General features: G+C 39.3%; 2 protein-coding genes across 2 annotated transcripts in view; one reads left to right on the top strand and one right to left on the bottom strand.

Annotated features, from left to right (window-relative positions):
- Nucleotides 1-10,176, bottom strand: part of snx25 (sorting nexin 25) — a 302,483-nt gene extending 292,307 nt beyond the window's left edge. The window contains exon 1 of the mRNA XM_059974381.1: nt 10,108-10,176. The gene's annotated coding sequence lies outside the window, so the exon portion shown is untranslated. The remainder of the gene's footprint in view (nt 1-10,107) is intronic.
- On the top strand, nt 51-27,861 carry cfap97 (cilia and flagella associated protein 97). The gene is made up of 4 exons (XM_059974383.1): nt 51-1,292; nt 4,032-4,240; nt 27,219-27,360; nt 27,547-27,861. Exons 1-4 carry the CDS (start codon nt 389-391, stop codon nt 27,588-27,590), a joined length of 1,299 nt encoding a protein of 432 aa, XP_059830366.1. The 5' UTR covers nt 51-388; the 3' UTR covers nt 27,591-27,861.
- The last annotated feature ends 84 nt before the right edge of the window (nt 27,862-27,945 follow it).

Genomic DNA, 27,945 nt, shown 5'->3' with positions numbered 1-27,945 from the left:
GACATCGTTAGTAACGCTCCTGAGGAACCGAGGCAAAAGCAAACAACTGCGGGAAAAAAAAATGGAAAATGGGAGATAACGGGGGCTTGGCCTCACACTCGGGGTCGAGGGAGTGGGTGAGGGTAAATATTAGGGGGTTGGGAAGGAAAGGTGACTAACGAAGGAGTGGAATTAGTTTCCGAGGGTCAGTGGGACTGTGAGGGTCGTATGAAGTGAAGGGCGGATCAGAGGGTCAGGGAGTGACCCAAGAGGGAGCAGTAGAGATCACAGGGGCTATAACGGAGCGGTGTGCGGGTGTAAGTGACGGGGTTCCCGTGACGTGGTGGGATCAGAGGCCGGGTGACGGGCTCAGATTGTGAGGACCGTAGGGTAGCAGCACCGCGTGCCGATGGATAGCGATGCAGCTTTGGACGGGGAGGTTGATCACTCCTTCTTCGACAGTGACTGCGAGGGGGAAGGAGAACGGGGTGGGCGGCAGAGCCGCGACGGCGACGAGGGGCAGCGGTCTCCCAGCGGTGCGGGAGAGGGGACGGTAACAAGGCCATTCAACGTGGATTCCTCGGCAAGTGCGGCATCTCCCTCCGCCTCGTCCTCTGCCACCTCGGTCTCCCGTTCCTCGTCGTCGGCATCTTCTCGCGGGGAGTTCACCCGCTTCCGCACGAAGAGCCCCAACTATCCCAGCGACAGTAGGAGCAGCAGCTCCGGTCGTGACCGTAGCACAAGCCCCAGGACTGTGCCGGCCAGCCGCTGGCTACGTAGGGGCAGTGAGGATGCTCTGTCAGATCCAGTATCGAACTGCGATTCGGACATCGGCATCTCCATTTTGGGCCGCCCATCGCCCTCTTTGCCTGAGAAGCGCCCTTCGTCGTTTCCCACTTCTCACTGGAGAAATAGGCCTTCAACGAAGGCAAGGAAAGGCCGCAGTCAGGAATTGTGCCGGACCAGGAAACAGCCTGAAGACGCAGAGGGTACCGTAACCGACGTGACTCCGCTCTCCAGCCCAGGGTGCAGCCCCATTCACTCGAATGACCAACGTGTAGAACCGAAGCACAAGACCAACAGGAAAAAGACCAACAAAAAGCAAGAAAACGTCGGCCAGACAATCTACATCAGTCTGGACCCATTGAATTTTGATGAAGGGATGCAAAATGCACGGAGGCAAAAGCACCCGAGGGAAGCTAAGCCTTGCAAACCCAGCTCAACGGCAAGCTCTCTGGAATCCAAGAGATCCAATCAAAGACGTGGCCAAAAAATCCCCAATGATGCCACTGACTTGAACCAGTTGTTGAAAGGTGATTTTCCCCCCCATTTTGTGAGATGCAAATTGCAGTCATTCTGTTGCAGTTATTAGATCATTACAGCTGCAGAAATAATCATTGTTTGAGTGGATAGTAGGATATGTAGAATGTGCATATATACTGCACTTAAACTTTTCTACTGCAGTAACGACAGATTTGTGTTGGAACTAAATGACATAATTTATATTTTAACTTATCAGAGTTACATCTCTGCTGATCAACAGACTCTGCAGAAAAAAACTCAAAACACAAGAAATTTTTCAGATGTTTAAAATCTGGAGCAACACAGCATCTATGGAAAGTAATAAACAGTCAACATTTCAGACTGAAAGGAAGGGGGAAGAAGCCAGAATAAAATGGAAGGAGGGGAAGGAAGTCAAAAATTGTAACTAACTATACTCAGCTTCCTAAATTGCACTAAATTCTATTGTTTTACTGTAGAAGTAGAAATACTTGACTATTGAAGCACCTTAGTCTATGTACCAAGCTCTTCCTCTCTGCCCGTGAAGCAGAAGAACATACTGCTGTATAATAGTCAATTCGGCTGTTAAGCAAGATCGTGATTCAGTATAACATTGACTTTGAATAGTTAGCTGAAGTTGATTTGTATTTTGTCCAGTTATCTTTGTCCCCAATCTCCCTCAATTGAAGAGCCCAGCTGCCAATGATCCCTTTTTATGTAAAGGCATGGCAGAACCATTACATGGAAGAATATAAAAGCAAGGAGATAATGCTGAGGCTTTTTAAGATGCTAGTTGGGCTGCACTTGGAATATTGTCAACAGTTTTGAGCCCCATATCTCAGAAAGGATGTGCTCTCATTGGAGAGAGTCCAGAGGAGGTTCGCAAGGATAATGAAGGAGTTAACATGTGAGGAGCATTTGGCAGCTTTGGGTGTGTACTCACTGGAATTTAGAAAAATGCAGGGGAATCTCATTTAAACCTACCAGATATTGAATGGACTAGATAAGGTGGATGTGGAGAGGTTTCCTCTGGTGGGGGTCTCCAGAACTAGGGGCACATCCTCAAAATTGAGGGGCGACCTTTTAGAACAGATGTAATGAGGACATTTTTTCGTCAGAGAGTAGTAAGTCTGTGGAATGTTCTGTCACAGATTGCGGTGGAGGTCAAGTCTGTGGGTATATTTAAAGCGGAAGTTGATGATTTCATGATTGACCAGGGCATCAAAGGATATGGCAAGAAGGCAGGTGTATGGGGTTGAATGAGATCCAAGATCAGCCTTGATGGAATGGTGGAGCAGACTCGATGGGCTGAATGGCCTGATTCTGCTAAGTCTAAGACGTAGCTGGATAAGTAAGCCTAGAAATTAGATTGCATGGGCTATGCAATGGTTCAGCACGAAATAAATGAAAATAAGCTTCTGGCAAAGTAAAACATTGAAAGAAATTCAGTATGTGTTACTGGAAGCATCCATCATTGTTCACTTCTGAGACAGTTATGCTTTCACAGCTCAGGACCAGGCTAAATCCCAATAAAATTTGTCCTGTACTGAGTTTCCATCAGAATCAAGGTTTAATATCATCAGCATATGTTGTGATATTTGTTAACTTTGCAGCAGCAGTACAGTGCAGTACATGATAATTATAGAAATTAAAACTAAATTACAGTAATGTTAATCAAAGAGTTAAGTTAAAATTAATAGTGCAAAAACAAATAAATTTTAAAAACAGGGAGATAGCATTCATGGGTCCAATGTCCAGTTAGAAAGTGGATAGCAGAGGGGAAGAAGCTGTTCCTGAATCACTGAGAGTGTGTGCCTTCAGGCTTCTGTACCTACTTTCTGACAGTAACAGTGAGAAGGGGGCATTACCAAATCAACAGGCTACACAAGTATAAACTAATTGTGCAATCACTGAATATATAATCGTATCAGCGTACTTAAAGTAGAGGGGAAAAAATCACTTAATTTATGTGCCTTATTTCATGCGAGGTTCGTAATGTAACATGTTCTCACTGTTATCAACTCAACTAATGTGAAAATAAAAGAAAAAAGATAGATTATCCAGCACATCCTAAAATTGCAAGAAAAAGAGGTGATCACATAGAAATATGCAAAGTTCTGAGAGGAATTAATGCTGAGAGTCTGCTTTATCAAACTGGAGAATCTAGAACTAGGATATAGTCTGAGGATTAAGACACAATTGAGACTGATACGAGAAGTTTTCTTAAGAGTGCTGTGAATCTTTGGATTGCTCTTGAATTTCGAAAACTTGAGTATATTCCTGACTGAGATTGATGGATATGTAGCTACTAAGGAACTAGGGGATATGGAGGCCAGTCATGTAAATTGACCAAATAGAGGATGAACTGTGATCTTAATGTGAATTATAGAGCACACTCAAATATGCTAATCCTGGGATTTATCCTAGTTAAAATATTTTTTCCAATTTCATTGTAGATTTTTACAGTCAGAATCCATAGTCTTTATTATATTTAGTTGTGTGGGTTTACATGTGAAATTTCTTCAGTCCATCTGTATTTAAAACACCCCAACTACAAAGGTATTTATCTGCATCATTACATTTTAGTAAAATTCTACCTAAAATATTCTTTAAACATCCAATTTTGCATTTGATTGTTTTTATGTTTATGCAAGACTACTTGCGTTAAAGCTTTAATTGGTAAAATTAAGCTAATTAAAAACACGATATATTTTCAACTATGATGCATTTAGAAAAGAAAGAACTGCGAAAAATAGTTTCTGATTTTCCAGAACAAAGGCGAAGAAAAAACTACACTTTCAGTCATGAGGAAGCAAAGCGGATTGATCGTGAAAATCAGAGATTGCTAGAAGAACTAACTCGAAAAGCCACAAGACCAACAGTCAACAAACCAAAGAAAATAGCAGCTACTACAGTCCGAGTCTACCACAGTACTCTGAACAGACAGAGGGAGCAGGAGAGAATTGAAAGAGAGAACTTGGTGAGTTTACTGCTTAATTTAGTGATAGTAAAGTTGGAAAATTTTCAGCAGGTGCACAACACTTCCTGGTATTAAATAAGAGCTCCATCTGCCTATCATCCCCTTTCCATCTGGTTCTACATATCCACTTCTGTCCTCTGTCCATCCACATCATCAACACCCACCTCCCTCCTCCTATTCCTTTCCCACATGGCTGTATACTGGCAATCTTTCTTCCCTCTGCATGATCTTGACATAATTAAATTTGCATCTTATGCCTGCTCAGATGCTGCTTGATCCACTGAGCTGCAGATTACTGCGTAAAGAAGAAAGTATTGCAAACACTTAGCAAGTCAGACAACATCTGTGGGGAGAAAATTTCAGAGAAAAAGTTAAAAGTAAATTTATTATCCAAGTACGTATATATCACCATATGCTACCTTGAAATTCATTTTCTTGTGGGCATTTACAGGAAAATAAAAAAATACAATATAATTTGTGGAAAACTATAACAAAGACTGACAAGCAATGTGCAAAAGCAGACACATGGTACAAATAATAAAAAAGTAAATAAATAATACTGAGAACATGAGTTGTAGAGTCCTTGAAAGTGAGCCTGTAGGTTGTGGAGTCAGTTCAACATTGAGATGAGTGAAGTAATCCACAATGATATCCACACTGGTTCAGAAGCCTGATGGATATAGGGTACAAACTGATCCTGAACCTGGTGGCTACTGTACCAGCTTCTCAATGGTTGTAGTGAGAAGAGGGCATGGCCTGTGTGATGGGGTCCTTGATAATAGATGTTGCTTTCTTGTGACATTGCTCTTTGTCAATGTGTTCAATGATGGGGGAAGGCTTTGCCTGTGATAGACTGTGATAGATCTAGCCACCATTTTCTGTTCCTTGGCATTGGTGTTACTGTACCAGGCCATGCAACCAGGCAGGATATTCTTCACTGTGCATCTATAGAAATTTATTGAAGTTTTAGATATGTCAAATCTACACAAACTTCTAGAAAGTAGAGGCGTTGTCTTGCCTTCTTTGTAATGGTACTTGGGTGCTGGTGCCAAGACAGATCCTCTGATATGGTAACGCCAAGGAATTTAAAGTTACTGACCCTCTCTACCTCCGATCAGCTAATGAGGACTGGCTCATGGACCTCCAGCTTCTTGCTCCTGTAGTCAATAATCAGCTCTTTAGTTTTCTGACATTAAAGGAGTAGTTGTTGTTACGGCATCATTCAACCAGATTTTCAATCTCCCTCCTATATGTCAACTTGTCATCCCCTTTGATTTGGCCAGCAACAGTGGTGTCCTCAGCAAACTTAAGTATGACATTGGAGTTGTACTTAGCCACACAATCGCAGGTAGAAAACAAGTAGAGCATGGAGCTAAGCACACAGCCTTGGAGTGAACCTGTGCTGATGGTGATTGTGGAGGAGATGTTGTTGCTAATCGGTACTGACTGGGATAGGCAAGTAAGGAAATTGAGGATTCTGTTGCACAGGGAGGTATTGAGGACTAGGTCTTGGAGCTTATTGATTAGTTTCAAGGGGATGATAGTGTTGAATACTCAGCTGTAGTCAATGAAGCATCTTCATTGTCCAGATGTTCCAGAGCGGAGTGAAGAGCCAATGAAGTTAACCTGTTATGGTAGGCAAACTGGAGCAGATCCAACTCACTCATCAGGCAGGAGTTGATATTCTTCATGACCAACCTCTTAAACACACTTCATTACAGTTATCATTCATCATTTTGATATCGTTTTGTTCTTGAGATATAAATACAGGAGATTCTGCAGATACAGGAAATTCAGAGCAATGCATAAAATGTGGAGGAGCTAGGGAGGGGAGTAAGTAGTCAATGTTTCAGGCCAAGCCCCTTCATCAGGACCGGAAAGGAAGGGAAAGCAGACAGACAGACATACTTTATTGATCATGAGGGAAATTGGGTTTCGTTACAGCCGCACCAACCAAGAATAGCAAAGACATGCAGCCATATAAAACCATAAATAATTAAATAATAGTAAGTTAATCATGCCAAGTAGAAATAAGTCCAGGACCAGCCTATTGGCTCAGGGTGTCTGACACTCCGAGGGAGGAGTTGTAAAGTTTGATGGCCACAGGTAGGAATGACTTCCTGTGACACTCAGTGCAAAATCTTGGTGGAATGAGTCTCTGGCTGAATGTACTCCTGTGCCTAACCAGTATATTATGGAGTGGATGGGAGTCATTGTCCAAGATGGCATGCAACTTGGACAGCATTCTCTTTTCAGACACAGCCGTCAGAGAGTCCAGTTCCACCCCCACAACATCACTGGCCTTCCGAATGAGTTTGTTGATTCTGTTGGTGTCTGCTACCCTCAGCCTGCTGCCCCAGCACACAACAGCAAACATGATAGCACTGGCCACCACAGCCTTGTAGAACATCCTCAGCATCATCCGGCAAATGTTAAAGGACCTCAGGAAATAGAAATGGCTCTGGCCTTTCTTGTAGACAGCCTCAGTGTTCTTTGACCAGTCCAGTTTATTGTCCATTCGTATCCCCAGGTATTTGTAATCCTTCACTATGTCCACACTGACCCCTTGGATGGAAACAGGGGTCACTGGTGCCTTAGCCCTCCTCAGGTCCACCACCAGCTCCTTAGTCTTTTTCACATTAAGCTGCAGATGATTCTGCTCGCACCATGTGACGAAGTCTCCCACCATAGCCCTGTACTCAGCCTCATCTCCCTTGCTGAACCCAGAATAAGAAGGCAGGGGGAGAGGAAGGCATATACGCTGGTAGGCGATAGGTTAACCCAAATAAGGGGGAATATGGGTGAGGGAAAGGGGATGGAGTAATACGTTGGGAGATGATAGGTAGAAAAGGTAAAGGACTGAAGAAGGAAGAAGCTGATAGAAAAGAGTAAACAATAGGATAATTGAAAGGAAGAGGGGGACTAAAGGGAATTGAGAAGGGAAGGGGTAAGAGTCAAGCTAGAATGGGGAATGGAAATAGAGAGAAGGGAGAAGGGCAGAAATTGTCGGAAGTTACAGAAATTAATGTATGTGTCGCAAGGATTTGAGGCTACCCAGAAGGAATATAAGGTGTTGCTTCTCCAACCCAAGATTGGCCTCATTGTGACAATAGAGGAGGCCACGGACCAATGTATCGAAATAGGAAGTAGAATTAAAATAGGTGGCCGCCTGGAAATCAAGCCCATTGTGGCATTCAGAGCGAAGGTACTTGACAAAGCAGTCTCTCATTGACATTGAGTCTTATGTCAGGACTCAAGATTGGTGCTGGATCCCGACAGAAGGAAATGTAGGGAAGTGTAGAGGCATGCGTTTGATAGAGGAATAAAGGTGTAGATTGTTTTCTAAGTGGGAAATTAATTTAAGATTTGGAGGTGCAAAGGGACTTGAGTCCTAGTGCAGGGTTCCCGAAAAGGTAACTTGGTAGGTTCAGTTGGTAGTAAGGAAAGCAAATACAATGTTAGCATTTTTTCCAAGAGGACAAGTATATAAAAACAAGGATGTAATCCTGAGGCTTTATAAGGTATTGATCAGACCACGTTAGGTGTTTTCTGTACAATTTTGGGCCCTATATATGAAGGATGTAGAAAAGCATTAGAAAAGGTCCAGAGGAGATTTCCGAGAATGATCCCAGGATTTGAAATGGCTAACATATGAGGAGCTCTGCACCTGAACTCACTGAAGGGGTGGGGGGGGGGGGGGGGGGGGAGGATTTAATTGAAACCTATTGAATATTGAAAGGTCTGTATAGACTAAATATGAAGAAGATGTTTTCAATAGTGGGAGAGTTCAGGACCAAAGGGCAAATTCTCTGAATGTCCCTTTAGAACAGAGATCAGAAGGAATTTCTTTAGACAGGCAACAGTGAATCTGTGAAGTTCATTGCCAAAGATGGCTGTTGAGACCAAGTCATGGGGTATATTTAAAGCAAAGGTTGAATAGTAAGGACGTCAAAGGTTAAAGGGAGAAAGGAGGAGAATAGGGTTGAGAAGGAAAATAATCAGCTTTGTTTGAATGGTGGAGCTGACTTGGTGGGCCGAATAGCCTAATCCTGCCTTCCATGTCTTGCGCTCAAAGCAGCTCTTGCAGGTGGTGATTCATTCCTGGGGGAACACCAGCAGAGGGCAGTGATTCACACTAGGTTTCCTGCACAGCGATTCCTGTCATAGCAGAGTTAGCACTAGGTTTCTGAGCAGATGTGTTTTTTAAAGTACAGAGAACTTAAGGACATCATGAAAACAAGTGCTCTGCAGGTTAGCATAAGAGAGGTATTACAGCAGATGGTATTGTGTATTGGCAGGGGGTGCTAATGTTTTGTGAGTTATTGCTTCGTTTGTTCTTGGTTGAACTGGTCACATCACGCCTAGCAACAGTCTTGCATGTGTGTCTGTATCCTGTTTACTTGTGAACCACCTTGTAGATAAAACCTAAAATGATTTTACACTACTGTTACTGCTGGATGTATTTATTTCCCCTGTGTCTACTTTTATTGAATTGTCTCATATTTTGAGTTTTTTAACCTTTCTTTTTAATAATCTGAATGTTACCTACAGTCCAGTTTTTATAGCCCCATCTTCTTTGGCCCTGAGAAAATGGTGGTGAAGCTGCCTTGAAGCATTGTAGTCTCTGCTGAAAGTATCCCCAAAGTGCTATGTTTGAGGATTTAGGCTCGCTAATTATGAAAGATCAATAAAGCAGGATGCCATGTGACTTGGAAGGGGACCTGTGCCTTAATCACTTGACTATCTTGACGGTAAATGTCATAAGTTGGGAGGTGCTGTCATGGTCACCTTAATTGCAGCATTTTATAATTGGCAAAGTTGCAGCTATGTGTTGTATTAATTGGAGAAATTGAGTGCTTAACATGATAAATAGAGTGCCTATCAAACAGGCTTTATAAATGGTGGAAAGACTTTGGGGTGTCAGGCTGAGTTAGTTTCCGCAGCTCAAAAAAAGTGACGAAATGGACTTTTAAGATCGTAAATCAGCGGGTTGTTGTTATGTCTCCTGCTTGCTGTGAAAATGGGGACACCTCCCTCTCCCTTGTCAGGGAGAGAGTGAACCTACAGGTTGTCGAATTTAGATAAAGTGCAAAACCTTTGGGGTCACTTTGGTCTGTGTCTTTGGTGGGGGAGGGGGATCATTGCTCACTGCTGCTTACACACAGGAGGGGGGAGCTGGGAGCAAACTGGGGTTCTCACATTTACCTGTCGTTCATTCTTTGGGGCACTTCTCTGTTTTCGTGGATGTTTTGCGGAGAAAAAGCATTTCAGGATTTAATTTCACTTTCCAGAACTTGATCAATTGTTGCTTGTGCTGAACTTTTTATAGGTTTTATGCTGTTGTTTAGATTTGAAATTAATGCATTTAATTAGCATATCCATTAACACTAAGGTTTTCTGCCTGTGACTCAGGAATGCAAACCAATTGCTCTTTGGTGCTTAGGTTCTGGTATTACAGAATAATGCTAAAATATCTTGTTTACAATTTGGTCCTCTTTACTGAAGAATCTTTGAAACAAGTCTCTTTTATGCCACTATATCCTGATATTTTCTTATCCTATCTACAGGGGACTGATGGGTCTAAAACATGGCAATTGATCTGTTGAAGTGGGTTTGTTGAATAGTGAATAGTAGGAGGTTATCAAACAACTTAATGATTATGCTGCATTAATTTTAAATTATTTGCATTTGTTTACCAAGTACAGAAATGGCTCTGGAGGAGGAGATTTACTTCTAAAAACATGGTAGTATATTTTAAGGTATTCATGAACAATGTTCAACTTTGAATAAATATTACCATTGCATACTAATGTGAGAACTTAATAGAAATCTTAAACCCAATATATTTAAAATTCAGTGATACTTACCAACATTGTTAGATATTTTCTGAAAAACTTGTGTTGTATTTTGGAGGGCAGTACAGAATTTACAACTGTTAACCTGAAGGTTGATATGACCTTGGTCAGATTTGTTGTACAGTGAGAGTAAATTTGATTGGACTATGTGATGCCAGACCTTTTAAAGGCATGACTGACAGCAGGATCATATGATTATTTATTCCAGGCGTACTTGTAAATCCTTTTCATTGGTCTGGTGATCTGTTCAGAACATAATCAGGAGTATGCCTGCTCAGTGCTTAATGGGACACTACATTTTTTAAAAAAAATTTTATTAGTTTTTACAATGAAAAAAAACCAGGAAGTTTGTACAGTGTAAATCAAAGGTATCGAATGTACAATTCATAACAGTTTTTAAAAAAAGCACCCATGGTAGAATCATATATAGTTAGTTACCACCCCCCACCCACCCATTGCCCAACTCCAAGCCAGCCCTACAAGATATAGAAAAGTTAAACAGAACTTTTATCTCCCCAAAGCTCTATTTATAAACAGAAGGTATATTGCCTACTACCTGTACTATAGTATGTTTACACATCAAATACCATAAGTCTTAACACAAAGAAGCTTGGAAATAAGGGATTTATATGCAGAAGGGAAAAAAAGAATGGACCTTTAATCTAAGTGGGAATTATGACTATTCAAGAAAAGGTCCCCACACCCTTTGGAACTTTATGTCCAAGTTAAGGAGTGAATAATGAATCTTTTCAAGGTCTAAACAGGACATAATATCTTTGAGCCATTGAGCATGAGTGGGTGGGGAAGCATCTCTTCACCTAAGAAGGACTGCGCACCTGGCCAAAAGAGAAGCAAAAGACAGGACACCACGTTTAGTCGGACTCAGATATGTGTCATCCTCTCCCTAGGTGCCGAAAAGAGCAATCAGAGGATTAGGTTCCAAATAGTAATTAAGTATATAGGATAAAGTTAGAAAGACATCTCTCCAGTATTTCTTCAAGCCAGGGCATGTCCAATACATATGAATAAGGGAGGCCTCGCCCCCTTTACACTTGTCGCAACTTGGCTGGATAGATATGTGATAATTTAGTTTTAGACATATGACCACTGTGTACAAGCTTAAACTGTAACAGGCAATGGCAAGCACATAAAGAAGTTGAATTAACTGACTTGAGAATTGAATCCCGTACATCATCGGACAAAGGACAATTTAAATCTTGCTCTCAGGCAATTCTAATTTTGTCAAGGGGAGCTTGCCTCAAAGTCACTAACTTTTCTCGAATAGTAGAAATTAAACCTTTACAAAATGGATTCATGCGAAGAAACAAGTCAACAATATTTTTATCAGGTACCTCAGGGAAGTTTGAGATTAAAGGGTTTATGAAATGTCTAATTAGGAGATATCTAAATAAGTGAGTGTTGGGTAGGTTGAACTTTACAGACAATTGTTCAAAAGATGCAAAACGATTGACTATAAATAGATCTTCAAAGCACCTAATGCCCTTTCTGTGCCAGACTTGAAATGTTAAATCATGCATAGAAGGCTGAAAGAGATGTGTAAGATGGGAATGGAGAGAGAGAAACCATGAAGACCATTATACTTTCTAAACTGAGCCCATATTCTCAAAGTGTGCCTGATAACTGGGTTAACAATTGGTTTGGTCAGATGGCGGGGAAGTGTGGAGATAGAGAAATTCTTATTAGAGTTCAACTCCATTGCCACCTATATTAGTCAGACTGATTATGAAACTAAGACCAAAAGATAAGAGCGTATGTTAGCTGCCCAGTAATATAAACTGATATCGGACAAGGCCATACCCCCTACACTTCTAGATTTTCAAGGTGAGTTTTATTTAATTGGGAACATTTGCCCTTCCATATATAGGATAAAATAATTGAGTCTAACAAGTTGAAAAAAGCTTTAGAAATAAAAATTGGTAAAGATTGAAATAAGTATAAAAATTTAGGAAGGATGTACATTTTAACAACATTAATATGACCCATCAAGGACATGGACAGGGGTGACCACTGTGCTAGACTCTGTTTAATATATGATTTAAGAGATTAGTAAAATTTTCTCCAAAAAGACGCTTATAGTTCCTTGTTACTATAATGTCAAGGTAAGTAAATTGATTATTCACTACTTTAAAAGGGAGGTTGTGAAACTCTAACATTTGTGCTTCTCTGTTTATTGGAAAGAGTTCACTCTTATGTAAATTAAGTTTGTTAAGGAGTGAAAACGTTGAAGGTAGGGAGGTAGTCGAATTTGATATAAAAAGTAAAAGATCATCAGCATGAAGAGAGACTTCATACTCAACACCCCCCTTCCAAATCCCCAGCGGATCAGCGCAACCACAAAACGCGATTGCCAATGGCTCTATGGCCAGATTAAAAAGTAAGGGACCAGGAAATCTTTAATCTGGTGGCGATGAAATCGTAAAATTACTGGATGTAGTTGTGCCCTGAAGCTGGTTTAGGTGCTGGGGAACGGTGAGCTCTATATATTTCGGGCAGAGTCGAAAGTATATCCTTCCCGAAAATCTCATATAGCAGAGTGGAGAAAAATTCAGTGGGACATCCACGTTCGATAGACTCTGGGAGGCCAAAACATGTAGGTTCTGACGTCTGCTTCGGCTTTCTAGGTTGGTAACTTTTGATGTTAGCTTGTTGTTGTTATCACTCAAGCTGGAACAAACGTTTTCCAGCTCGTTAATGCGTTGTTCCAAATCATGTGTAACAAGCTTGAGACTTGATAAGCTTTGGGCATGATCCTCCACTTTGGAATTGATTTGATCCAATTTCAATTCCAACGAACTGAAAAGAGGGCTTAAATTCAGCAATTATCTTTGACGTTGCTGATTCAGAATCAAGATAATGTTTTTGTATTCCTTCTGGGTATCCTCCAACCTGATGGCATGAATATTGATTTCTCCTTCCAGTAAACTAATTTATGCCCACCCACCCGTTATTCAGAAATCTGACCTTCTTTTCACCTGCCTACTATTTCCCTGGGCACCCCCTTCCCTTTCTCCTACAGTCCACTCTCCTATCAGATTCCTTCTTCTCCAGCCCTGACCTTTCCCATCCACCTGACCTAACTTGTCACCTTCCAGCTAGTCTCATTCCACTCCTCCACTTTATTCTGGCATCAGCCCTCTTCCTTAATTCTGAAGAAGGATCTCAGCCCAAAACGAGTATCTGTTCATTTCCATAGATGGTGCCTGGCCTGCTGAGTTCCTGTAGCATTTGGTGTGTGTTGTATGAGCTGTATTTCAGCTGCTTCTCGATAAATGGAGTGTGCACAGACTCTGAGATAATTATAGAGCAATGGTACAGGAACAACTAAACATTAAGCTAAACTATGAGAAACTTATCACAAAAAAATGCTGCAATAAATTCTGAAATCTGTTTTTATACACACACACACACACACACACACACATATTAGTGAGATCATGTTCATGGGCATGGTTTGTTCAGAAATATGATGGCAGAGGGGGATGAAGTTGTTCCTAAAACATTGAGTGTGCATCTTCACACTCCTGTACTTCCTCTTTGATTGCAATAATGAGAAAAGGACACGTCGTGGATGAAGATGATCTACAAAGGTGGATGCTGCCTGTTTTGGAGCACCGCTTTTTCAAGATGTCCTTGATGATGGGTAGGCTAGTGCCCTTTGCAGTTTGCTTCAATTCTGTGCTTTGCAGCCTCCATATAAGGTAGAATCACCTACATCCAATACCTAGAAGAATCTTGCACTTAGCAGTGTGCCAGTAATTTAACAATTGGACAACTTCACTACTATTTGCATCCTTCAAAGTCAACCATAGGCTAGCCAGCCTATAGTTCCAAATTTTCTGTTACTCTTTCTTCTGTTTCTTGAATTGCAATGTTACATTGTTCCTTGCAAATTTACTGGAATGTTAACAGAATGTAGCAATTTTGGGAAAACAATCAATGCAGCCACAAACAAGAACATCTGCAGATGCTGGAAATCCAAGCAACATGCACAAAATGCTGGAGGAACTCAACAGGCAAGGCAGCATAATATGGAAAGGAATGTTTTGGGCTGAGACCCTTCATCAGGACTGGAAAAAAGAGATGAGAAGTCAGAGTAAGAAGGTGGGGAGAGGGGAGGAAGAAATACATGATGGTAGGTGATAGATTAAACCAAGAGGGGGTGAAATAAAGAGCTGGAGAGTTGATTGCTGAAAGAGATGAAGGGCTGGAGAAGGGGGAATCTGGCAGGAGAGTACAGAAGGCCATGGAAGAAAGGAAAGGGGGAGGAGCACCAGAGGGAAGTGATGGCGGGTAAGGAGATGAGGTGAGAGAGGGAATGGGGAATGGTAAAGTGGGGGGTGGGGGCATTCACGGAAATTTGAGAAATTGGTGTTCATGCCATCAGGTTGTAGGCTACCCAGGCAGAATACAAGGTGTCGCTCCTCCAACCTGAGTGTGCCCTCATCATGACATTAGAGGCCCGAAATGTTGACGGTCAATGCAGCCATCATTTTTATATCCACTTCAGGAATCTTAGAACGTTGGTCATCATGGCAGGGAATTTGTCATCCCTTAACCAGTCTGTTTGCCTTATTCTTTTATCTAGCAATATTGTTTTAAATTGCTCACTGCCTTTCAGCCTTTGATTGCATGGTATTTATGTTATTCTGCAAAGGCATACAAAGTAATAGTTTAACATTTTTGCCTTTTTCTTATTCAATTTTATTAATTTCTTCACATCTTCCAACAATCAATACAGAGGCATGCAATTTGATAATTCTATGTCCATGCTTATAATCTGCAGGAACCTCCTTTTGCTGCAGGTGCCTCTTCCTAGATTGCCCACCACCAGCATGCACCTATTTTGTTATTCCTGACAAATGCAAGTATAGAACAGTATAAAACTGTCAGAGAAGGTAATGTAAAGTAAATTTGTAATGTAAAACTGATAAACAGCCGTCAGATTTCCCTTCTTCCAGCCCTTTATCTCTTTCACCAATACCCCTTCCTCTCTCCTGGTTATATCAATCACTTTCCACCTTGTGCTTCTTCCTCCCCTTTCCCCCACCTTCTCGCTCTGACTCCTCATCTTTTTTTACCAGTCCTGATGAAGGGTCTCGGCCCAAAATATAAACGGTTCATTCATTTCCTTTAGATGCTGCCTGACCTGCTGAGTTCCTCCAGCATTTTGTGTTTTGCCTTGTATTTCCAGCATCTGCAAATTTTCTCATGTTTGTGAAACAGCTTGTTGTTGGACTAGCAAATTCTATGAATGTTACTCCAACACATTTTAATTCACTTTTATTTAGATGCTGCACAGTAGTATAATAAATTTTCCATTGGACCATGTGAGTTTAAAAGGAGAGCTGTGATTTAAGGAAAAGAAGCACAGAAATAAGCTCCCATTGTGTTTAATTGGAGAGTGGGCTCTGGTATGTTGTGAACAAGATGCAAACCATTAGATTTCCAATCAAATAATCGAAGTGGGTTTTTGAAGTTTTTCCACTGTTGCATTGCCATGTTGATTAGGAAAGAATGTTAAATGTGTGACTAAGAAACGTGGAGATTTGAAGTGAATATTGCACTTTTTATGAATTATGTTTATAAATTTTAAAATATGGTATCATAGTTTAAGTATCCAGACTCTGACACACAAACATTAAGAACTAAAAGTTTCCTGGCTGCAGCAATGTAAATTAAAATACTGAATCATGTGAGTAATTTAACGTGAAAGGTCATTGAAGACAATTTTATATATAGAAAGCTTAAAATTCTGTAGAATTTTGGATCCTTGATTTTTCTTTGCATCTTTTCTAAAGATGATTTTATATAATCTGCATGCATGTTGTATTTCAGTTAACTACCTAAGCCATGTTTCTTTCCATTGTTGTATTTCAGTTAACTACCTAAGCCATGTTTCTTTCCATTTATCTGAAATATGGGTTTACTAGTTCTCTTAATCATTGTTCTGCAACTGGAATTTTTAAAGCAAAAGGAGGTTTTCAGAGCCAAGTTTAAAAACTGAAGCATGAGTTTTCTTAAGATTCCACCTTTGATTTTAGCAGTGAAATTCTGTATTATGTAGAAAAGGAGTATTAGCATAGAAAAACAATTAAAATCTGGACTTGTTAACAGTATAGTTTAGAGAATGCAGTGAACCAAAGATAGAAAAGACCTTAGGTTAGCAACACTACAGAAAGTTTGTATTACAATTCATAATCATGTTTTCATTTGAACTTTCATCATTTTGATCCAGTTTAAGTGCACAAAAGTTTTCATCGTGTTGCTGCTTATGACACTGTTCTAAGATTAGTGAAACAGAATACAAGTTGGCCATTCCATGCCAAACCACATGAAATGGATAATGTCATGATAATGTAATCCAGGCTGTTGCTTAAAATAAACTGAATATGATGTTCAATCAGAGAACATCTGATGGGAATAGAGGCATCAGTTTCCACACAAATTGGGAATGTTTATTTTTTCCACCACTAGAAGACAACTGAAAGACATTCCCTGCTAAAGAAGTAGAGGGGAAGTGTGCAAAACATTGAATCAGTAGCACTTACCAGAGGATAGGAACTAAGCAGGGTAGAAGCAACAGAATTTTAGATTAACTGAAGGTGGTTTACCACAAGAGCATTAGAAGTAGTAGGGATGAGATTTCAAGTTGGGAATCCATGGACAGATTGTCACAACTAGCCAACAATTAACCCACCTCTCATGTCAGCGCTTCTAGTTGCTAGTCTCAAGAGGTTTAAAGTAAGTTTCTGTAATAATTTAATTGTTTTTACATTTGTTTTAGAAAGCATATAGTCTAATTTTCTGGGGGTATACTGCTTTCTTACTGATTTCAGGGATTTATTCTTACTGTGTTATATATTGTGCATTACTGACATCTTATTTCCATTGCTTAACCTGTTTATGTTCACGTTAAGTATTACTTACCACACACAATCTCATTTCCAATGCTGCTTTACATTATCTGTTGGTTCTGTTTGAAACAGGTTCCTTTTCCTCTCCTTTCTCTCCTTTCAGACTAACCTTTCTTTAGGTATCAGTAAACTAATCTTCAAAAGATTTTACCGTATTGTAAGTAATGGCAACATCGACATGAGGTAAGCCCCGGCTGGTTACCTATTCTTATAGTGATGCACGACTAAGCTGAGGTGGATAGGAAGGCTCTACAATGGGTAGTTGAAACTGCCCAGTGCGTCACCAGCACCAGCCTACCCACCATCAAGGACATGTGCCGGAAATGTGCCAATAACATTGTAGAGAATCCCACCCACCCTGCTCATGGACTGTTTGCCCCAATCCCATGAGGGAGGAGGCTACATAGCATACACACCTGCATCATTAGGCACAAAAACAGTTACTTTCCCCAAGCAGTAAGACTGATCGACATGAACACCCACTAATCCACTTCTCCACAGCCCCAAACACCAATATTTCATCATTTCCTATGAGTCATTTTATGTGCAGGCCCTCCTCTGCCTATGGGCATACAATCAACTTGTGTACATAAGCTATCTTTGCATTTATATTTATTGTGTTTTTACTATTGTGTTCTTTATCTTACTGTTTTTTTTTTCTGTGCTGCATCTGATCCTGAATAACAGTTATTTCCTTCTCCTGTCCACTTGTGTACTGGAAATCTTGAATCATGAACTGCTTATATTCTCCAGTGCTTCATGTTGCTTCTGATCCACCTTGATAACTGATTTGTGATTTCCAATCTACCAAATGATTTCCAGAGCGCCACTGCATTAATTGCTTTACTACAATCCCTGTTTAGTTATTTATTAGGAGTATGTTCACTTTGTCTATTTTAACAGTGGTTTGGTAAAATGATGTTTATTCCACTTTTCTGTGGCTGGTTCATTCTGTCCTTTAGTAGTTTATTCACAGCAGATGTCGAGCTTAGGGGGCATATTTAAAATGCTCTCTTGTCAATTAGGAATGATTTACAGATTCTGCTGCAAATCTTCTGTGCAAGTAAATTCTTCTGAGGTTTTAAATCATGATATATTTCTGACTAGTAGCAATGTTCACCATACTGCAATCACTCAGTTTGTCATTCATTCAAAGTTAATTAATGTTATGTTCTGTGGAATTGTCTTTGAAGTTTGCTAGGGAAGTACAAACCACACTTTTAGTGTCCTAAGGTTTCATATTCTGGAATGCAATAACTCCCTGCATAAGCTATTTTGGACAGCAGCTCTTCCTTTGGCTTGTGCTTAGCTAGTTATTTCCATATGACGCCAAAAAATCTGGCAGCAGGCATGAATGCTTAGGAGAAATACCTTTCAGCTCCTGTGATTTATAACATATATACTTTAGAATTAAAATACATCATACATGTTGTTTCTTTAGAACTCATTTCTTGATGTTCATTGTTTTAAATTATAGATAAAAAGTTTTGAGAATATAAAGACATAGAAATTGTGCTCAACACAATGCAAGTGAAATTGCTCAACCTGCTGCATATAATTGAACATTTTAGAAAGATGTCACTACATGCCAAAATAATTTCTGTAATTTTTATGCTGAATTGAATAAAATGTGCCTGATGATGCCGTAAATATAAAAAGACATCTCTTTTGTAAAGATGTGGACAGTATTGTGGGCAGATCAGCCTTCAGATTAAATAATTTTTGGACTAAGAACAATGGTACACCAAGTAAAATTAATAATTTAATTTAGTGAACTTTTACATCAGCAGATTACCCACCAGTGCAATATTTTTGTTAATAAACCCTTTTTCAAGTATATTAAATACCACACAAATATTTAAATGCTAAAAAAAATAAGCAATTATGTTCTATACTGTATAACTGGATGGAAACATGATCCATAATGTTACTTTAAATAAATATTGTAGATGCAGTTTGTGTCTAAGTTGCCTTTATATGCATATCAGAAAACTGCTGCAAGCGTGTTAATATATTGAAAACAAACCAAAACAGCTGACAGGTCTGGCTCACTAAGCCAGGGTACTTGACACTGTATGACATGCTTCCAAATAACAAATTTCCAAATTGATCATTACAAAACCAGCAAAGAAAAACGATCTAGTAGAGGTTTATTTTAAACTAATAAAACTAAATTAATGTTCCAGTTAGCAAAATTAGTGTATTTAAGCAGTCATCAAAAAATATCATTTCCTGTGGCTCACTTCCTTTGGCTAATAAATAACTAACCTGAAGTGTGATTACTTAGCTATATTCATTTGTTTATACCATGTCCCAACCCATGTGACAGGTTACCATAAAAAATACAAAGCAGACAGAAAATAGATGCATGGCTCCTACATGTGTTTTTAACATATGCTTAGTGACCACTTTATTGGTTACACCTGCACACCTCCTGCTTAATGCAAATATCTAATCAGCCCCTCAATACATAAAAGCATGCAGGCATAGTCATGATGTTCAGTTATTGTTCAGAATGGGGAACATTGTGATCTAGGTGACATTGACCATTGACTGTGGAATGATTGTGGGTGCCAGAAAGGATGGTTTGAGTATCTCACAAACTGCTGATCTCCTTGGATTTTCACACACAACAGTCTCTAGAGTTTATAGAGAATGGTGTGGAGTGAAAAATAAACATCCAGTGAGCGGCTATTCTGGGGGCAAGAATGCTTTGTTAATGAGAGAGGTAAAAAGAGAATGGCTGGATTGGTTCAAACTGACAAAAAGGCAACGGTAACTCAAATAACCAAACATTACAGCAGTAATATTCAGAAGAGCATCTCTAAACACACAACATGACAAACCTTGAGGTGGATAGACTACATCAACAGAAGGTCACTAACATAAATGCAGTAGCCACTTCATTGGGTACAGGAGGTACCTCATAAAGTGGCCACTGAGTGTCAATGAATTGTTGTTGGAAGCCGGATAAAACACATACAGTTCTTGTGGAAATAGCGTTTATGGTTTTTTTAATAATGATATGGTTCACTGAGTAAAGGTAAATATGTCAAAATTGTATGACCGATAGCTATTATGACCAAGGTGTTAATCAGGTGTAAGAGCTATCTACATTCCAACCAGAAACAATATGCAGGTAAATGTAAGGCTCAATTTATGAGGTTGTGAGTATTTGTCACTGCCAACTCTGAACCAAGTTATATTCCAAAACAACTTTTAAACAAAAATAGTTCTCTTGGCCTGGACTTGGGCCAAAAAATGTACTCTATTACAAAATAGTTTATACATAAAACATTGCTGTGGAATGACTGATACTTTGTTTTTTAAAATAAAAATCGACTTCATTACACTTCCAGTGATCTATTTGGGAAGTAACATGCATGTGTGTATTTATTGATGTGATTGATTGTGTCAAAACATGTCGTGCAGTTCCTAGGATTTATTTTCAGGTGGTAACAATCGTACTTAATATGGCCAATTTAGTTCTATCCTGTGAATGCAAGGAAATTGCTGTTTCAGATCATGCTCCGGTGATTTTATCTTTAAATCTCCCTGGTCTTCCACAAATAAACAGATTTTGGTGTTTTAATTTAACTTTGTTATCTGATAAAGATATCTTAAAATTTCTGGAGAAACTAATTATTATTCTTATTTTGGAGAGAATACTTTGGAAGAGGCTTCTAACCTTATTAAATGGGATACCTTTTAAGGCTTTTTTTTAGAGGTCAAATTATTTCCTATAACTGCAAATGTCAAGGAAAAAGCTAATAGAGAATTGAGTTAGCTAATCAGTTTAAACAATTAGACCAAAAATATGCCTTGGCTCCAGATCCTGCTTTATATAAATGGCATGTTGAAATCCAAACTAAATATGCTCTTCTTTTAACATATCCAATTGAAACTCTACTTTTAAAAGATAAAAGTCAATTTTATATCCATGGAGACAAAACAGGTAAATTATTGGCTGACCAATTAAAAACCTTTATAGCTAAATGGCAAATTAAAGAAATTTGTAAAGCCAATGGTGATAGGACAACTGACCATTTAGAAGTAAATGATATTTTTAAAGAATTTTATTCTAAACTTTATAGTTCTGACCCTCCCAAAGGTAACACTATAATGAGTAACTTTTTAGATCAATTAAACATTCCTACACTTTCTGTTGATAACCGAAAACAATTGGATCAACCTATTTCATATGAGGAAATTGCCGCGGCAGTATGTTCCTTGCACTTGGGGAAAGCTCCGGATCTTGATGGATTTTCTGCAGAATTTTATAGGGCTTTTTCCTCACTGCCTATATCTCATTTATGTGCAATTTTTTCGGACACCTTTATAAGTCTTTTTATGAAGCTTCTATTTCACTTATTCTTAAAAGAATATAGCCAATTTAAAATTCATGTTAGAAAATGGTCTTTTATGAGAAATATTAATATAATTAATTGGAGCAGTTCATGAACAATTTTAGCAATACATTTTTTTTTAATGGAAAAGTTCCAATCAAGCTAACTCAGGAACAGAGAAACAGACATCTAAATGGTAATCTGTAACTTAAATATAGTTTAATCAACCACTCTCAAAAAAATGTTAAAGCAATACTGCTGCCTCCTTGCCCCTGGGTCATGGCTTGCACCAGTGACATTTAATAGTGTTGTGTGATTTTCTACATGTGGGCTAATCATGCAGGAGCTGTTGCTTGTGTTGATTTGAGCTGAATATATGTGTTTATAAATATGTGTGTGTGTACGTGTATATGTACATATATGCACATGCACATGTATGTGTATACACACCATTTGAGTAACATTCATAGTATAGGATAGAATATTAACTGCGGGAAATAAGTGGTAGTCAATTACAGTAGTCTTAAATGTATACCACCTAAGATAAGACATCACAAGACATCAACGCTTCCTTTTCTGATATTAAGTCACATCAAGTTTATTGTTATTCAACTGTATGCATGTATACCACCAAACAAACTAGCATTCCTCTAGACCAAGATTTACAACACAATACATGTAGCTCACACAAAGCACATGAAGTAATATTACCACAAATTAACAATAAGGTGTATTTATGATACAAGTTTAAAAAGTAAACAATATAACACTACAGGCAGTTCATACGTGAAGAGACCTGGATGGATACAGAGAGTTCAGTGGTCTCACAGCCTGGGGAAAAAGCTGGTTCCCATCTTCACAGTCCTTGTCCTAATGTAACGGTACCTCTTGGCTGATGGAAAGGTGTTAAGGAGATTTTTGGATGGATGGGAAGGATCATTAACAATGCTATCGGCCCTCATTGGAAGACCATAGTTGTCAGGGCAGATTGGAAATAATGTCTCCTCCTCACTGACAACACTGGTGCTCCTCATGGATACGTGCTTAGCCCACTTCTCTACATTCATGACTGTGTGGCTGAGCACGGCTCAAACGCCATCTGTAAATTTGCAGATGACACTATTATTGTTGGCATAATTTCACCAAAGATTTTAAAAATTCTACAGACGTACTGTGGAGATCATTCCAGATAGTTGCATTACCATCAGAAAAAACTCAGTCACCTCCATCATGGGGACTAGCCTTCCCAGAATCAAGAAAATCTTCAAAAGGTGATTCCTCAAAAAGGTGGCATTCAACATTAAGGACTTCATCACCTAGGGCATGCATTTTCTAAATGCTACATCAAGGTGGTGGTACAGGGACCTGAGGGGACACACTCAATGTTTTAGGAACAACTTCCTCCCCTCTGCCACAGATTTCCGAATGGAGAATGAATCGGTGTACACTAGTACACTACCTTTTTTTTTGCTCTCTTTTTGCAGTTCTCATTTATTTTGATATATATTTCATACTGTAATTTATAGGTATCTATTACTATGTAATGATATATACTTCTGCAGCAGAACAATAAATATCATGACATCTGGAAGTGATATTAAACCTGATTGATGATTATTAAATACCTTGGATGGATAGAAGAGATCCCATGATTCTTTCAGCAGTCCTCGCAATTCCTTGTAGGGTTTTGTGGTCCCATAGCATACCAGATAGTCCCTTACCAATTCTCATACTAGATACAGTATGCAGCGAATGCAGCTGGTTAGGGCACTCGCAGTGATGCTTCTGTAAAAATTGCCCTGGAATGGGGGTGGGAGAGAGGGGGGGAGCCTTGCTCACCTCAGTCTCTTCAGGAAATGAAGATACTGCTGTGTTTTCTTAACTAAAGAGGTGCTGTTATGGGAATCGGTTAAAGGATGTGCAGCAATAGTCTCACACATGGTAGATTATTTATTTAAATATTATAATAAAGTGCATTAAAGCACTACATTTGGGCCAAAGGAGTCTCTTTTATTCCAGGCCCAGCAAACCACAATGTAAGTATATCACCATTAACCTTTATGCTGTGAATGGTCTGCAGCTGTGATCTGGACTCTCTCAATGACATCCACTCCTGCGATGTGCCTATCGTCATAAGTTTTGGACTTGTGATGCAAGTTTCTGAACAAAAGCGTTTTAGTAAATCTCATAAGTTGTTGAGGAAGGAAACCTTGCTTAAAAGGTTATTGCAGTTCAAATTTTCAGGACCCTTACAAAATGTACTATTTTTGGTTTCCAGGTTTCAATACAGACACCATGTAGAATTGTTTTCAAAGCTGATAGTACATTTTGCTTGGCTTATTTCTTGTACACTTAGCTATTAGGATAAAATTATCTACAATGGGGTCACCTCTCCAATGCTACTGTCTTTGGAGACGGGTGAGCAGGCCAAACATTCAAGAAGAGTGTAAGTTTTTACATTTGTAGCATCATGCAGCTGTATCTGAATATTATCTTTAGACTCCAGTGTCTCCATTTTATCAGGTTCCTTATTTGACATTGACAGGTGTTGTAACATAGCAGTTAAGTTATTGACACCATGTCGGGAGCCTAGCACTGAAAAAGTTTGATTCATACAATTGGAGCTTGGGAATTTAAAACATGTGTAACATCATCATTAAAAACCAGCTGGTTCAACTATTCGGGGGTGAAAGGAAATGCTCTGGCCTATAAGAACTTAAAGGAAATAAGTAGGAGTAAGCCAACTGACTACTCAGACTTGCTTTACCTTTCAATTAGGTCATGGCTAATCCATTCTTGGTCAAAAAGATTATTGCCCTGCATTATGTACTTAAGTGATGCTAGATGCATTAGTGAAATTGTCTGTAGCTGGATACTGTAATGCATGGTTTCCCAACCCGGGTTCTGTGAGAGATCGTGATTTTAAAAAAACATTGTTTTTTGAACTTCGTGCAAAGTATAATGTTAGCATTCATGTAGGCAGTGACTGAGCAGCCAATTTTGTTAGAGGTCTCTCAGCCCAGTAAGGCAGTGCACAGTAGGACCGTGTTTATTCTCAGTTTTCAACAGAAGATGGGAGAGGCCATTGATAATTGATGAGTGCTGTATTGCACGGAGGGGAGGATGGTAGGGTGATGGTAAACACTATTGCACAGAGGGGAGGACGGTAGGGTGATGGTAAACACTATTGCACAGAGGGGAGGACGGTAGGGTGATGGTAAATACTATTGCACGGAGGGGAGGAGGTGATGGTAAATACTATTGCATGGAGGGGAGGAGGTGATGGTAAATACTATTGCATGGAGGGGAGGACGGTAGGGTGATGGTAAACACTATTGCATGGAGGGGAGTACGGTAGGGTGATGGTAAACACTATTGCACGGAGGGGAGGATGGTAGGGTGATGGTAAATATTTCACGGAGGGGAGGACGGTAGGGTGATGGTAAACACTATTGCACGGAGGGGAGGACGGTAGGGTGATGGTAAACACTATTGCATGGAGGGGAGGACGGTAGGGTGATGGTAAACACTATTGCACGGAGGGGAGGAGGTGATGGTAAACACTTGCATGGAGGGGAGGATGGAAGTCTGGTGAGGAACATTAAGTGCATTTTGCATGCATTGAATGGACTCGCCAAACTGTCACCTTCTCCCTCCCGAATTACCTCCTCCAACATGCCACCGACTGACTTATGGGAGCAAACACACTCTACTGGTGCAGTAGAAAATTGGAGGGAAATTTTCATTCCAAAGGAGGAATTTTTATGTACCACGACTCAGCTGCTGGCTTTCTGCTTTGTTGATGTTGCAATCGTTGCCAAAGGTGGATTGTGTGAGGTACGAGTAAATTGTATGTGAAGTTTTCATGTTTTTTTTTGTGGTTTTCTTGTTTAGCTATTTATTATGCCGTTCTTTTTCATATTTTATTAACCCCATTCCATTGTGCTTAATTTGTGACCGAACAACTTACAAACGCAGCAATGGCTCTAGCAAAACTGAAAAGACACTTAACAACAAAACATGCCATATGATATGTAAAAGTGCTGATTATTTTAAACGAACATTGGAATCTCAAAACAAGCAATAAAGCTTATATTTAAAATCAACTTACAACCTCTATTTAAGCCTACCTTTAGAAAAATTAAATCCCACTTTGGCTTAAGGGACCTATTTCCTTGTTCTATGACTCTTTTCACATTTCACCACTGGCAATATTTCCCTGTAAGGCCATAGGCCAAATAGGCAAGAGGTGAGAGAGGAAATTATAAAAAAGACCTGAGAGGCAACTTCATATGAGGATGGTGATATACAGAACAAGCTGCCAAAGGAAGTTATTAAGGTGGGTGTAATAGAAGCACTTAAAGGACACTTGTATAGTTAAATATTAATTGTATTTAGCTCGATAGATGCTGCCTGACTTGCTGAGTTCCTCCAGCATTTTGTGTGAGTTCTCGATGATTACGTAGTTAGGAAAGGTTTAGAGGGATACTGGCTCAAATGCAGGCAAATGGGACTAGCTTAGATGGCCATCTTGGTCAGCCTGGATGAGTTTGACCAAAGAGCCTTTCTCTTTGTTCTATTACTCTATGCTTCTATTTTTTCCAAAGGATGTTTGGTTTTCTGTAGAGCAATCCCTACCACATCAATATGATTTTAAGTCTTTCATACCTACTGCTTACTTCTCCACTGGTTTTCCAAATCAGTTGTTCCTAAATTTCTTTTTTTTTCTAACCCCCTTTTTGCAAAGATTTGTTGTTTTGGAGCCCTAGTCATGCTATAATACTTATTGTTAAGTTACTTCCGCAAGATGCTGTCTCCAATTCCCATATCTTTTTTGTATGGTTGTGCCCCAGTTTGAAACTCATGCCTTTGGTAATTAATAATATTCGGCCTATGGCCTTCCAGGGAAATATTGCCAGTGCTGAAATGTGAAAAGAGTCATAGAGCATGGAAATAGGTCCCTTGGCCCAGCTGGTCCATGCCAACCATGATGCCCATCCATACTAGTCCCATAACCATCAAAACGTATCCTAACCATGTGCCTTCCCAGAAGTTTAAGAAGGCAAAAGTTGTAATTGTGCATGCCTCAACCACTTCCTCTGACAACTTGTACCACATAACATATCACACTGTTTTAAAAAGAAGTTGTCCCTCAGGTTCCTACTAAATATTCTCCTGTCATCATAAACCTACACCCCAGTTCTTAATTCTCCAGCCGTAGAAAAAAGACTGACATTCACCCTATCTACAGTATGCCCCTCATGATTAAGATGACAAGAGAATATTTCTATAAGATCACCTGCCACTCTACTACACTCCAAGGAAAAGAGTCCTATCCTGTTCAACCTGTCACTACAACTCAGTCCATCAAGTCCTGGCAACATCCTCATAAATCTTTTCTGCAAAAATAGCAGAAAATGCTAAAAATATAGGCCAAGAAAAGCAGCTGTTTCAGGACAGTGACCTTTCATTGACTTTGTTTCTGCCTGCATAGATGCTACCAACCTGACTGAGTATTTCCAGAATGGGCTCATTTGTTTACTTTATGCTCAAGCATAATTGGTTGTAAAGAACACAATACTGTTCTCAAGTTCTTCTTTTGTTACTTCAACTTTTGGACATCCTTGTCATCATTACAATCAAGGTATAGGAATGCTATTTCCAGCAAAAAAGTTACTTTCCATTTCCTAGTATGATCTAACTTGAGTGAAGTGTCAAAACTTGACCTTTGGTATGAATATCTTTCTATACTTTTGTGCCTTGTTAATTATCCCAACTGTTCCCTGTTCTGTGAAATGAAAATATTTCAGTTAATGTTAAGTTTCCTTTCCGAATGTTTCAGGCCTTTCTGAAGAGACTGGAGGCAGTGAAACCAACTGTTGGACTAAAACGCTCTACTCAGCTGTATGACTACCAGCGGCAGATGTCATTCATGGAGTCCTGTTCTCAACAAAGCAGGCCATCAACAAGAGGGAGCATCTCAAGTTAGTATATTTACACCATTGCATATGTATATAAATACACACATCAGTTATATTAATTAGTGTCATCAATATTTTGAGACCTTTCGCTTGAGCACCCTATTTTCTAATGACTAGTAAAGTAATACAAGTTTCATTATATTTGAGTAATAATTTTAAATTATCTTAACATCTTTCCTCATCATTTAGGACTCAGTTCGAGATCATCAGTCCACAAGACATTCACTAATTGAAGTTACTGAGATTCAGTTAAACTACTCATCTGTTTTGAACAGCATGGAGAAACACTAAGCTTGTTGTTTCTATTGAAATGGGCCGCTGTATGTTTGAGACCATTCATAAATTGTATTTTTAAACAAAATCCTAGACTCAATGTTTCTGTTGAACTGATTGTATTGGAGATGGTATTATATATCTGCTAATACATTTTGTACAGTTATCTTAAACTTTTTTCTAATTGAGCATTACATAGTTTAGTCCTTTTCTAATAAAGTGTGAAATTTGGTTTTTTTTGTTGTAAAGCACTGGTTCTTGAAATGTATTTAATTGATTTTGTGACTAGACTAAAAATGCAATTAAGTATAATTG

Source organism: Hypanus sabinus, chromosome 7, assembly GCF_030144855.1.
Source record: "Hypanus sabinus isolate sHypSab1 chromosome 7, sHypSab1.hap1, whole genome shotgun sequence".
NCBI lineage: Eukaryota > Metazoa > Chordata > Chondrichthyes > Myliobatiformes > Dasyatidae > Hypanus > Hypanus sabinus.
This window is presented reverse-complemented; position numbering and strand designations above follow the sequence as displayed.